This window comes from Oncorhynchus kisutch, linkage group LG22 (genome assembly GCF_002021735.2).
Source record: "Oncorhynchus kisutch isolate 150728-3 linkage group LG22, Okis_V2, whole genome shotgun sequence".
Classification (NCBI taxonomy): Eukaryota; Metazoa; Chordata; class Actinopteri; order Salmoniformes; family Salmonidae; genus Oncorhynchus; species Oncorhynchus kisutch.
In genome coordinates, this window is record NC_034195.2 from 54,695,385 (window position 1) to 54,710,287 (window position 14,903).

Genomic DNA, 14,903 nt, shown 5'->3' on the forward strand with positions numbered 1-14,903 from the left:
GCTCTATAGGGGAAGTCAACCATAGTACTATGCCCGTTCAATTACGGGTTTCTGGTAACCACAGTGAGACAATACAGTTCCTCCTCATTGCATCTCCCCATGTTCCTGGTTGTGTTGGGATTTTCCTGGCTACAAAAATACAATCCTGTGATTGACTGGACCACAACCTCCATCCTGGGTTGGAGTCCTTTTTGCCCACTGCCTTGAAGCAGCACAGCCTTCCCCAAGTCGTCTTTCTCAGGACGTGAGCAAGACTGTGGATGTCTCTGCCTTTCCCACTGAGTACCATGACCTCCTGGGTGTCTTCAGCACGTGCTACTTCCCTTCACCGCACCCTTATGTCCTTATGACTGTGCCATTGATCTCATACTCCGTACCTCTCCTCTCCGTTTGAACCTCTACAGGGGTACACCATATTTTCCAAGTTGGACCTTTGAAATGCCTACCACCTGGTTCGGATACGCGAGGGGGATGAGTGGAAGACAGCCTTCAACACAGCCAGTGGACATTATGAGTACCAGGTCAAGCCATTTGGACTCTCCAACGCCCCGCCCCCGCTGTTTTCCAGGCTTTGGTCAATGATGTACTTCAGGACATGTTAAACCGGTTTGTGTTCGTGTACCTTCACGACATCCTGTTTTTTTCCCGATCTGCACAAGAATATGTTCTTCATGTCAGACAGGTCCTTCAGCGCCTCCTGTTCCTGAAAGAAGTGTGAGTTTCACCGCTCTACCATCACCTTTCTGGGATATGAGGGCAATGTTCAGATGGATTCTGGAAAGGTGAAAGCAGTGGTGGATTGGCCTCAACCAATGTCCAGGGTGCAGTTGCACCGACGTCTTGGTTTTGCAAACTCCTACCGCCGTTTCATCCGGGACTACAGTGCCCCCTTCCCGGTGTAACAGTATAACTTTAGACCGTCCCCTCGCCCATACCCGGGCGCGAACCAGGGACCCTCTGCACACATCATCAACAGGCACCCACGAAGCATCATTACCCATCGCTCCACAAAAGCCGCGGCCCTTGCAGAGCAACTACTACTTCAAGGTCTCAGAGCAAGTGACGTCACCGATTGGAACGCTATTTAGCGTTAGTTAGCTTAGTTAGCACCACCGCTAACTACTCACCTCTCCCAAGGATGGAAACGCTATTTAGCGCGCACCGCTAACTAAGCTAGCCATTTCACATCCGTTACACTGGCACTCACCTCTCCCAAGGTACTGTTCAAGTGGTCTCCAGCTGTCGACAAAACCTTTGTGGACCTGAAGCGTCGGTTCACAACAGCACCCATCCTCGCGCCAATTTGTGGTGTAAGGGGATGCTTCGGATGTTGGAGTGGGGGCCATCCTGTCCCATCATCTCAATCCTGCCGAAAGGAACTACGATGTTGGAGTGGGGGCCATCCTGTCCCATCATCTCAATCCTGCTGAGAGGAACTACGATGTTGGAGTGGGGGCCATCCTGTCCCATCATCTCAATCCCGAGAGAAACTACGATGTTGGCAACCGAGAACTCCTGGCGGTGAAGATGGCGTTGGAAGAGCGGAGGCAAATCAAATCAAATCAAATGTATTTATATAGCCCTTCTTACATCAGCTGATATATCAAAGTGCTGTACAGAAACCCAGCCTAAAACCCCAAACAGCAAGCAATGCAGGTGTAGAAGCACGGTGGCTAGGAAAAACTCCCTAGAAAGGCCAAAACCTAGGAAGAAGCCTAGAGAGGAACCAGGCTATGAGGGGTGGCCAGCCTCTTCTGGCTGGTGCCGGGTGGAGATTATAACAGAACATGGCCAAGATGTTCAAATGTTCATAAATGACCAGCATGGTCAACTAATAGTAATCACAGTGAACAGGTCAGGGTTCCATAGCCGCAGGCAGAACAGTTGAAACTGGAGCAGCAGCACGGCCAGGTGGACTGGGGACAGCAAGGAGTCATCATGCCAGGTAGACCTGAGGCATGGTCCTAGGGCTCAGGTCCTCCGAGAGAGAGAAAGAAAGAGAGAGAGAATTAGAGAGAGCATACTTAAATTCACACAGGACACCGGATAAGACAGGAGAAATACTCCAGATATATCAGACTGACCCTAGCCCACCGACACATAAACTACTGCAGCATAGGTACTGGAGGCTGAGACAGGAAGGGTCAGGAGACACTGTGGCCCCACCTGACGATACCCCCAGACAGGGCCAAACAGGCAGGATATAACCCCACCCACTTTGCCAAATCACAGCCCCCACACCACTAGAGGGATATCTTCAACCACCAACTTACCATCCTAAGACAAGGCCGAGTATAGCCCACGAAGATCTCCGCCACGGCACAACCCAAGGGGGGGGGGGGCGCCAACCTGGACAGGAAGCCCACGTCAGTGACTCAACCCACTCAAGTGATGCACCCCTCCTAGGGATGGCATGGAATAGCACCAGTAAGCCAGTGACTCAGCCCCTGTAATAGGGTTAGAGGCAGAGAATCCCAATGGAGAGAGGGGAACCGGCCAGGCAGAGACAGCAAGGGCGGTTCGTTGCTCCAGAGCCTTTCTGTTCACCTTCACACTCCTGGGCCAGACTCCACTCAATCATAGGACCTACTGAAGAGATGAGTCTTCAATAAAGACTTAAAGGTTGAGACCGAGTCTGCATCTCTCACATGGGTAGGCAGACCATTCCAGAAGAATGGGGCTCTATAGGAGAAAGCCCTGCCTCCAGCTGTTTGCTTAGAAATTCTAGGGACAATTAGGAGGCCTTCGTCTTGTACGTGTAGGTATGTACGGCAGCACCAAATCGGAAAGATAGGTAGGAGGAAGCCCATGTAATGTTTGTAGGTTAGCAGTAAAACCTTGAAATCAGCCCTTGCCTTAACAGGAAGCCAGTGTAGGGAGGCTAGCACTGGAGTAATATGACTTTAAAAAATGGTTCTAGTCAGGATTCTAGCAGCCATATTTAGCACTAACTGAAGTTTATTTTGTGCTTTATCCGGGTAGCCGGAAAGTAGAGCATTGCAGTAAGGCACTGGCTGGAAGGAGTAGAACAGCCATTCCTGGTCTGGACCGACCATAAAAACCTGGAATATCTCTGTACAGCCAAGGGCCTCAACTCCAGGCAGGCCCGGTGGGCCCTCCTGTTCACCAGATTTAACTTCACCATTTCCTACCGCCCAGGGTCAAGGAATGTAAAGCCTGACACCCTTTCCCACCTATCCAGTTTCTCTGCCACACCCTTGACCTCTGAAACCATTCTCCCTACCTCATGCCTTGCTGTCACTGTGGATTGGGGTATTGAGAACCTGGTCCGCGAGGCAAAACGCTCCCAACCTGGACCTGAAGGGGTCGGCTAACCGGCTGTTTGTCCCTAATCCAGTCCAGTCCCGGGTCCTGGAATGGGCTCATTGCTCCAGGCTGACCTGTCATCCAGGGTCCCGTCGTACACTAGCCTTCTTTGACAACGTTTCTGGTGGCCCACAATGGTCCCTGATGTCTCTGCCTTCGTCGCCACATGCACAGTGTGTGCTCTGAACAAGACTCCACGGCAGGCTCTTCTGGCCTCCTTCAGCCACTACCGGTTCCTCATAGTTCCTGGTCTCATATCTCTGGACTTTGTCATTGGGCTCCCTCCGTCTGATGGCAACACTGTCATTCTGACGGTAGTCGACCGGTTCTCCAAGGCCGCCCCTTTCATCCCTCTCCCCAAACTACCTTCTGTCAAGGAGACGGCCCAGCAGCAGATCTTCTGGATCCATGGACTCCCGGTAGACATGGTCTCCGATCGGGATTCTCGTCTCAGTTCTGGAAGGCATTCTGCACCCTTATTGGGTCGTTGGCCAGCCTATCGGTGGGGGGGGGGTGTGGCTTTCCACTCAGGATCTGCCCCTTCGGGTAGAGTCCCGCAAGCTGTCTCCCCGGTTCATTGGTCCTTTTCCCATCTCCAGAGTCCTGAGTTCCACTGCTGTCCGTCTTGTGTTACCCAATACCCTCCGTATTCACCCTACCTTCCATGTGTCGAAGATGAGTCACAAGTAGGAAAATACACCACTGGTGAATGATAACATGCCAAATACAACAAACTCAGTCTGACTGGGCCTGTTTGAATCACGAGTAGGAAAGTACACCACTGTGCATTATTTGTTTGCATTTCAGACACAGAGAAATGTCTCTTAAAACAGATTCCATCATACAACTGATAGCATGAGGGGAAAAATAAGTATTTTTCTAAAAGATTCAGCCAATTGTGGCTTAGAACATTCAACCACAGCATCTTTGTAGATTCTAAGCCTTCCCAAAAAAGTGAAAATTACAGCAACACCCACAGACCACTGTCTTTGGTTTCTCAAAGGCAGGAAGCATGGAGCCCCAGTTCTTTGGCAGGGCTGGGTGAGGGGAGTGGAGCAGAGTGGTGCAGCTGTGCAGAGTGTGTTTGAGTGTTTTAAGAAGAGGGGAGATTGGGGCCGAAGGGGGAGGCTGGTGCCATGAGGTGGAGGCTGGTGCCATGAGGTGGAGGCTGGACCGTGAGGGGAGGTGGGACCGTGAGGGGGAGGCTGGGACCGTGAGGGGAGGTTGGGACCGTGAAGTGGAGACTGGGACCGTGAGGGGGAGGCTGGGACCGTGAGGGGGAGGCTTGGACCGTGAGAGGGAGGCTGGGACCGTGAGGGGGGGGCTTGGACCACGAAGTGGAGGCTGGGACCGTGAGGGGGAGGCTGGGACCGTGAGGGGGAGGCTTGGACCGCGAAGTGGAGGCTGGGACCGTGAGGGGGAGGCTGGGCCATGAGGGGGAGGCTGAGGCCGTGAGGTGGAGGCTGGGGCCGTGAGGGGGAGGCTGAGGCCGTGAGGGGGAGGCTGAGGCTGTGAGGTGGAGGCTGGGGCCGGGAGGGAAGAGGGAAGCCTGACAGAATAAATCACAACCAGTCCCTCCCAGTCACCCCTCCACACCCGTCGCCCCTTCCACCCCTCTGATCCATGGCAGCCCGTCTGGCTCTCTCTCTCTCCAATCTTTCCCAGCCTCCCTGCCTCCATCCTTCCCTCCCTGGGGATAATGGATAATCTCTTTAAAATACAGTCACGCTTAGCAGCTGCTTTGTGGTTGTTCCTGTGGTCAGGAGGAATGAGGCCAGATTCAGTAGTAGAGAGTTTCCACTTGAGCCACTTCTATCCTCCAGAGAACAGAATGTGAAAGCCTGTATTATCAGCATACAATATGTTTATTCCCAAGAATCCCTGCAACAGTGTCCATCAGCAGTCCATCAGTGTCCATCAATCAGCACTCCGAGCACGGGGGGGGGGGGGGGACAACCCCCACCAAAGAATGTTAAATTTCTTCTTATGCTTTCTAGAGCCTAATAGGAGACAATACTTTCTGTACCTGTCAATTTAACAGCCTAACGTTTCACACGACAATTATACAACTTTATTTAACTAGGCAAGTCAGTTAAGAACAAATTCTTATTTTCAATGACGGCCTAGGAACAGTGGGTTAACTGGTCTAGGAACAGTGGGTTAACTGCCTGTTCAGGGGGCAGAACAACAGATTTGTACCTTGTCAGCTCGGGGGTTTGAACTTGCAGTAACCTTCCGGTTACTAGTCCAACACTCTAACCACTAGGCTACCCTGCCGCCCCTATAGCCTACACACATATTATTAACAGGGCACTATAACTCACAGATGGTATGTATTTATTGACCACAATCACTGGGCAATGTGGGCAATAACATCTGATACATAACACCTACATGTGTTTCCTATGGATTGTGACAGCAGAAATGTAAGTCTTTGATGGAGAATGAAGAGACATAAAAAAAACAATCCATACAGATAAGAGATTCCTGTGACAGACTAGACGCAAATTGAATGTTCAGTTGAAAGTGACAACGTCAATCTCTCTGCATGGTCCCCCACTCTTTTACTATTACATCACTATTTAACATTCCCGTAAAAGGCTAAGAAAACAGGAAAGGCAGGGTAGGGCCACTTTCCTTGGTAGAGGGGAGAACAGCCAACAGTCAAAGCAGGGTAGGGCCACTTTCCGTGGTAGAGGGGAGAACAGCCAACATACTCAATAATCGAAAGCTTAATTGTCCATTTAGGGTCTAATTGATCTCAGAAGACATAACCAAATGGTTACCAGTCTGTCCTGATAAAAATAACCAGGGTGGTAGGTCAAGCAGAAATTAGTTCTTGACTTCCATGAAAACAGGATTTATGAGGAACACAATATAGTATAGCAGTATAGCATACCAGCAGTATAGTACACTGATAGCATACCAGCAGTATAGTATACTGATAGCATACCAGCAGTATAGTACACTGATAGCATACCAGCAGTATAGTATACTGATAGCATACCAGCAGTATAGCATACCAGCAGTATAGCATACCGATAGCATACCAGCAGTATAGCATACCAGCAGTATTATGTACTATAGCATACCAGCAGTATAGCATACCAATATAATACCAGCAGTATAGCATACCAGCAGTATAGTATACAATAGCATACCAGCAGTATAGCATACCAATAGCATACCAGCAGTATAGTATACCAGCAGTATAGTAAACAATAGCATACCAGCAGTATAGTATACCAGCAGTATAGTAAACAATAGCATACCAGCAGTATAGTATACCAATAGCATACCAGCAGTATAGCATACCAATAGCATACCAGCAGTATAGTATACCAGCAGTATAGTAAACAATAGCATACCAGCAGTATAGTATACCAATAGCATACCAGCAGTATAGTATACCAACAGTATAGCATACCAGCAGTATAGCATACCAGTAGTATAGTATACAATAGCATACCAGCAGTATAGTATACCAACAGTATAGCATACCAGCAGTATAGCATACCAGTAGTATAGTATACAATAGCATACCAGCAGTATAGTATACCAGTAGTATAGTATACAATAGCACACCAGCAGTATAGTTTACCAATAGCATACCAGCAGTATAGCATACCAATAGCATACCAGAAGTATAACATACCAGCAGTATAGCATACCAATAGCATACCAACAGTATAGAATACCAGTAGTATAGCATACCAGCAGTATAGCATACCAGCAGTATAGCATACCAATAGCATACCAGCAGTATAGCATACCAATAGCATACCAGCAGTATAGAATACCGATAGCATACCAGCAGTATAGCACACCAGCAGTATAGCATACCAATAGCATACCAGCAGTATAGCATACCAATAGCATACCAGCAGTATAGTATACCAATAGCATACCAGCGGTATAGCATACCAATAGCATACCAATAGCATACCAGCAGTATAGCATACCAGCAGTATAGCATACCAGTAGTATAGCATACAAGCAGTATAGCATACCAGCAGTATAGTATACCAATAGCATACCAGTAGTATAGCATACCAGTAGTATAGCATACCAATAGCATACCAGCAGTACAGCATACCAATAGCATACCAGCAGTATAGCATACCAGCAGTATTGCATACCAGCAGTATAGCATACCAATAGCATCCCAGCAGTATAGTATACCAATAGCATACCAGCAGTATAGCTTACCAATAGCATACCAGCAGTATAGTATACCAATAGCATACCAGCAGTATAGCTTACCAATAGCATACCAGCAGTATAGTATACCAATAGCATACCAGCAGTATGGCATACCAGCAGTATGGCATACCAGCAGTATAGCATACCAATAGCATACCAGCAATATAGCATACCACCAGTATAGCTTAACAGTAGCATACCAGCAGTATAGCATACCAATAGCATACCAGCAGTATTCCATACCAGCAGTATAGTATACAATAGCATACCAGCAGTATAGCATACCAATAGCATACCAGCAGTATAGTATACAATAGCATACCAGCAGTATAGTATACAATAGCATACCAGCAGTATAGCATACCAATAGCATACCAGCAATATAGCATACTAAGAGCATACCAGCAGTATAGCATACCAATAGCATACCAGCAGTATAGCATACCAGCAGTATAGTATACAATAGCATACCAGCAGTATAGCATACCAATAGCATACCAGCAGTATAGTATACAATAGCATACCAGCAGTATAGTATACAATATCATACCAGCAATATAGCATACCAGCAGTATAGTATACAATATCATACCAGCAATATAGCATACCAGCAGTATAGTATACCAATAGCATACCAGCAGTATAGCTTAACAATAGTATACTATACCAATAGCATACCAGCAGTATAGCATACCAGCAGTATAGCATACCAGCAGTATAGCATAGCAGCAGGCCACTGGGAACACCTCAGACCACCACCAGCTGCACAGAAAAAAAACCATCACACAAAGAGCTCTTTGATTTGCCCTTCTTTTAGACTCCTTGATCGCATGAAGATACATTTAAAAGGCCATACTAAAAAAATGGTCAACTGTCATTTGGATGAAGTCATTTTCAAGCAAGCCACCTATACAGTAAACTGTCTCACAACATCGTTTTCCTCATGGCATGCCAGTCAGAGCACAGGTGAGATTAATGGTTAGGTTTTTATTAATAGATGCGCAGTAACATTACATTATTTTATTTTTTTAAGCCTGGGATTCAAACTGATGTTGTCTGTTTCATGATTAAAGTAGAATCAATGGTAAGACTCCGGGATAACGTAAGAAAGGGTATAAAACATAGACCTCATTATACAGTAAGGCTGAATAGCTAAATTAGAACACAGACAGCCAAGCCATACATCATTTAGGATCATTAAGCACAGCATAGCCCAGGCATAATTTAGGATCACTAAGCACAGCATAGCCCAGGCATAATTTAGGATCACTAAGCACAGCATAGCCCAGGCATAATTTAGGATCACTAAGCACAGCATAGCCCAGGCATAATTTAGGATCACTAAGCACAGCATAGCCCAGGCATAATTTAGGATCACAAAGCACAGCATAGCCCAGGCATAATTTAGGATCACTAAGCACAGCATAGCCCAGGCATAATTTAGGATCACTAAGCACAGCATAGCCCAGGCATAATTTAGGATCACTAAGCACAGCATAGCCCAGGCATAATTTAGGATCACTAAGCACAGCATAGCCCAGGCATAATTTAGGATCACAAAGCACAGCATAGCCCAGGCATAATTTAGGATCACTAAGCACAGCATAGCCCAGGCATAATTTAGGATCACTAAGCACAGCATAGCCCAGGCATAATTTAGGATCACTAAGCACAGCATAGCCCAGGCATAATTTAGGATCACTAAACACAGCATAGCCCAGGCATAATTTAGGATCACTAAGCACAGCATAGCCCAGGCATAATTTAGGATCACTAAGCACAGCATAGCCCAGGCATAATTTAGGATCACTAAACACAGCATAGCCCAGGCATAATTTAGGATCACTAAGCACAGCATAGCCCAGGCATAATTTAGGATCACTAAACACAGCATAGCCCAGGCATAATTTAGGATCACTAAACACAGCATAGCCCAGGCATAATTTAGGATCATTAAGCACAGCATAGCCCAGGCATAATTTAGCTAAGGATCACTTTTCATCTCTCCCCTGAGCTCTCCTCTCTTTTCCCCATCTGTCCTCTCTTACTGAGGAATGTAGCGATGTTTTCCTTAGAAGTATTTCCAAATAACACCATTACAAGTTAGGAAGAAAGACACGGGTCACAGACAATTAGGAAAGTAAATAGAGAGAGAGAGAGATAGAGAGAGAGAGAGTTGGAGTAGAGAGAGAGAAAGAGAGAGAGAGAGAGAGAGAGTTGGAGTAGAGAGAGAGAAAGAGAGAGAGAGAGTTGGAGTAGAGAGAGAGAGAGTGTTGGAGTAGAGAGAGAAAAACAAAGAGAGTTGGAGTAGAGAGAGAGAGAGAGAGTTGAAAAATATAGCGAGATAAGAGACTAGGAACAGAGTAACCTTTCAATCTCAATGAACTTTCCAGGTGTTTATTGGGCTAAAGAGTCATAGTCTTATGACACACACACACACAGACACACACACACACTCTGAGTAACATATATTCCACTACATAGATAATAACAAATTACAATTGTTTTTAACATTTATACTATACATTGAGATAATCTGCCTTGAGGCGACTCAACCTTGAGCCTTGACTGCGAACAATGAGAGACAACAGTTCATGTTTATCTCTGAGTCCCAATGAAATGTCCGTTGTCCCCCTGAGTGCGTCCTTAACTTCATAGATAGGCTTCAGAACATAGTCATTGAGCTGGTTCTCCCCTCTCAGATCGTTGTCTTGACTCTGTTTAAACTTGACCTCCAACTCCAGGAGAGATTTCTCCACGCTTGTAAAAGCCTCAGAGATCTGAGTGATCTCCCCAGTGAGAAACTTCTCATAGCTATCCTCTCCGTCCAGGTCGTGTGAAATACTCATGCCGATGCTTTCCAACAACCTTGCGGCGTCTTCAATTTGGTGCTTCACGATGATAAAGTCTTCACGTACCACTGAATCGCTGTCTTCATCGTGATGGACACCACACGCACGTCGGTCTGCGAATTTAAAAAGCATTTGACATTGCTCGGGGTCATCATTATCCTCATAATCTCCGTCCGGTACGAAGAAGTGATGAAAAGTCCCGTTGGACATTTCCGGTTTTAACGGTCCGGTATAAACTGCCCAGTAAAGCGCCAAAGAAGACATTAAAAGTAGCAGCACCAGTGGAATAGAAGCCATTATTTCCAATTTTTATTTAATTTCAGCACGGTCACGGTTTAGTTTGACGCTGTCCTCTGAGAGGCGCAAAACATGTGTAGCCTATTGACCGACTGCGCGCATTGAGCGCACCAACCCACCGCACCGTGGCGCGCAGCCCCTGCCCACTGCATTCCGACTCAAGTTACAGTTCTCCCGTCACTAATAAAAGACACAGACAGTCATAACAAGACCCCAGACAATCGTCCCACAAATATTTGTGGGATTTAATATAATCATTAAATTGATGTAGACAAAGAGGTGCAGAAAAAAAGTAGGCAGAAGAAAGGTGTTTTATGGCAAGGGTCAAATAAATTTTATAAACTGGGTGGTCAGAGCCCTGAATGCTGATTGGCTGGGTGGTTCGGGCCCTGAATGCTGATTGGCTGGGTGATTTGAGCCCTGAATGCTGATTGGCTGACAGCCGTGGTATATCAGACCATATACCACAGACATGACAAAACATGTTTTTACAGCTCTATTTACCTTGGTAACCAGTTTATAACAGCAATAAGGCACCTCTGAGGGTTTGTGATATATTGCCAACATACCATGGCTAAGGGCTGTGTCCAGGCACTCCCCATTGCGTCGTGCTTAAGAACAGCCCTTAGTTGTGGTATATTAGCCATTTAGCACACCCCCTCGTGCCTTATTGCTTAAATATAGTATTAGGCTATGGTTGCACCAGTAGACTTTGGTTGAAGCTCAATGTTAAATTCATATCTCCCTACCATCATATCCAGTGGTGATTTAAGCATGGAAATCTCGGTGGGGCAAACACAAAATGATTTTAGATGCATGCCAGCAAAGCCACTACACAACACAACCCTGAACAATACATTCAATGATTTTAGATGCATGCCAGCAAAGCCACTACACAACACAACACCTGAACAATACATTAAATGATTTTAGATGCATGCCAGCAAAGCCACTACACAACACAACCCTGAACAATACATTAATTGCACTATAACGATGACATACGGTGCCCACAAACTGTTAGGGCCGACATAAAGCTGTCCCAACAGCAGAGCTTTGTTTTTAGCACCATGGAGTGAATCCTTACCACCACTACACCTGGATATCAGCGGAGCCTTGTCTGGCAGCAAAACAGTTCATTCAAGCCTCATTTACTGACTTTATAAAAAACATAGCTGATATGGCTGACTTGCTTAAACAAACGTGGTTTCTACTGACAATTGAGATTTACAAACTATGGGATAAGTGGACAGATAAGAGGCAATCCGTAATTTTGATTAAGACATTAATGAGCGAGCTAGGATGAACAAAGTCAATATAACTATTTGTTCATCACTTTTGAAATGTACAGCGACAGAATGCCCAATGTATTCAAACGTTTCTGGCTCATGGTGTTGCATGTGAATGTTTATCCTTGGAAAAAGAGACCCTTAAACCCAGACTTGGACCACCCACTCCACTGAATAGCAGGCTAGTGATCGGTTTGCAACGACACTCGTTTTTGAATTTGTGATTTCCAACTGGTTGTGTAATGTTTATGTCCAATGTGTTTATGTTTATGTCCGATGAGCACCGATACGTTTTATCTATAATTTCTCTTCATTATGACAAGGATTGAAAAGGATTTGGCAGCAAATTATTGACGTGATTCATGATGATGACTGCTAGCCAAGATTTTGAATGTATGATGTTGACATGATCAGTCCAATCAAAGCTACTTTAGATATCATGTGATTTGACGTCATTTTATCTGTGGCCAATGACCTTGAGCCTTCTTGGATGGGCACTTCTAATGTAACTCTATGGCAGCACCCAAGTGGCTTGAAGTTTTGAACTCTCCCTGTAGATTTTGCGGTGACGTTGTGTCCCCATGAGTGGCAGAACACTGAGCTAATAGCCAACTAGAGAACATAACCAATGTTATGTATTTTCCACTGGCTGACCCACCATCAAAGAAAGCACTGAGCTACGCTGAAATACCTGCATTTTGGAGCTGCCTTACTCAAGAAATCAAAAAAGAGACCATGTTTGTATGCGGCTTTATGAACTCAAATATACAGTGGGGCAAAAAAGTATTTAGTCAGCCACCAATTGCCACCAATACTTATTTTCCACCATAATTTGCAAATAAATTCAAAAAAGATCCTACAATGTGATTTTCTGGATTTTTTTTTCTAATTTTGTCTGTCATAGTTGAAGTGTACCTATGATGAAAATTACAGGCCTCTCTAATCTTTTTAAGTGGGAGAACTTGCACAATTGGTGGCTGACTAAATACTTTTTTGCCCCACTGTATATATATTTTTGACATTGTTTGTAAATTGATATGTGATACGTATTAATGTATTAAAAACAGGCAACATGTGGGTGGGGCTCTGCCCTGAGTGACGGGTCTCCGCTGATCATATCTAAGCCAATATGACACCGATGTCGATTAAAATGAGCAAATCACCTTGATTAGAGATACACAAGACACTCCCTGCCTCTCGTTATGAACCAAGTTGAGAACCAAGTACCAGATTTTTAACAGGGTCCTTAGCATTAGGAAAGCATATAATTTTTTGCCCAGACCTAGCTCAATACCTAGGATTTGGATAAGAATGAGATTACAGCATCCATAAAGTGTCCATTAGACAGGTCACTTTTCAGACTGAATAAGTTTGTAGGGGCAACAGATTTGAGCTAACTCATGTGAGCTGGACGTGATCTAACTTTAGCTAGCTCACGTCCAAATGCTAGTCTAACATTTTCCCACAAAACATACTGTAGCTAGCTAGCTACATCAGTTCAAAACCAACCCCAAACTTGTCACGCTGCTACACTACAATGCATGTAATGTGCTTTTGCAACACTAGCAAGCTAGCTTCTCCATAGTCGAAGCTACGGTACAGCAAAGATTTTATATAACTAACCCTCATTATTCTATCTGTCGGTAAGACAAAGATTTTTATAACTAACCCAAGATAGACCAGAGCCTGTCGTTACCAATGGGAGCAAATTAATCATAGTGGGCAGAACAAGCAAGCAGGTGGGCAGAGTAAAGCACGAGCTAGTGAGATCCTATTGGCGTGTTCTAGCATTTATTTGCATATGTTAATTAGGGAACGCCCACTATGTGAAGTGGGCGTGTGCAATAACTCAATTCTCCCTTGCACTCCTTCTAAACAACGCAGTTAGGAGAAACTTTGACAATGGGTAAAGTCTACAAAACGTAGTCCACTCTGTTTGTTACGTATTCTAGTTTCGGAAACAGAAAACTGCATTGCGATCAAATGTTTAATTGATGAGACAATTAGCAAGAATGTCGGCCAAAATCCATCTCACTCCATCTTCTCCCACTCCCGGCCACTAGGCTTCCTCTCATCACCATATTTGGCAGTAAGTGGAAATGCCAACCGGATGCTTCACATTTACACCCGGTCAAATATCTGGCTCATTGTTCTATCTGCGGTAAGAGCTAGCCACACTTCACTGTCAGACAGGATACAACTCAAACGGCTGAGAAAACAAATGGCTAGCTAAACATGACATGTAAACAGATGAACAGAGCCTCTGTTGTACACTGACTGCAGCTCGGTAGCATCAGAAAAACTCCCCAGTTTCTAACATTCGTAATACATTCCAGTACGCAGTCTTCTTAACATTTTAATCCAAATGTATGCTGATCAACAGTGCCAAACTAACAAAAAAGCCACGTGTTGGATATTTGGTGGGGGGGGGGGGGGGGGTTGTAGGTGGCAAAGATGAAGAAGTAAAAATCTAAATGAGTTGTCAGACTCAAACAGCATTACATCCCTAACAAAGCCAGAACAAGTGGTAATCTGTCTCATAGAATCTTCAAGATGAAGTATCAAAGACTGAGGCGTTTATTGTGTTAGTATCAATCACAGTGAATGTTTTTGAAATATAACCCCCACCACCCCAAACCAGGATTATATTAATGTATAGGATGCATAACTACAACAAGCTGTGAAAGGCACAAGATGAGGCTCTAGTGTACACGGGGATATCTTTCTTAATTCCCTATAGACGGGTTGGTTGTTCAGCAAGAAAATCGACGCATGCGCAACTATTGGGAAAAACAGATGGGTTTGGCTTAGATTGCTGATGTAAACTATATTTCATCTTCAATGTTTAATGAAAACATAAATAAATGTACACAACGAGCACTTATTGTCTTTTCAAATACATCGTTACAGTTGTTGATTAGCTGGCTAGCGAATT

At 45.1% G+C, this 14,903-nt stretch overlaps 1 protein-coding gene across 1 annotated transcript; it reads right to left on the reverse strand.

Moving 5' to 3' along the window:
- Positions 1-9,913: 9,913 nt before the first annotated feature.
- LOC109867476 (fin bud initiation factor-like) lies at positions 9,914-10,766 on the reverse strand. Its single transcript, XM_020456656.2, has one exon. It carries the CDS (start codon positions 10,677-10,679, stop codon positions 10,050-10,052), a length of 630 nt encoding a protein of 209 aa, XP_020312245.1. The 5' UTR covers positions 10,680-10,766; the 3' UTR covers positions 9,914-10,049.
- Positions 10,767-14,903: the final 4,137 nt, after the last annotated feature.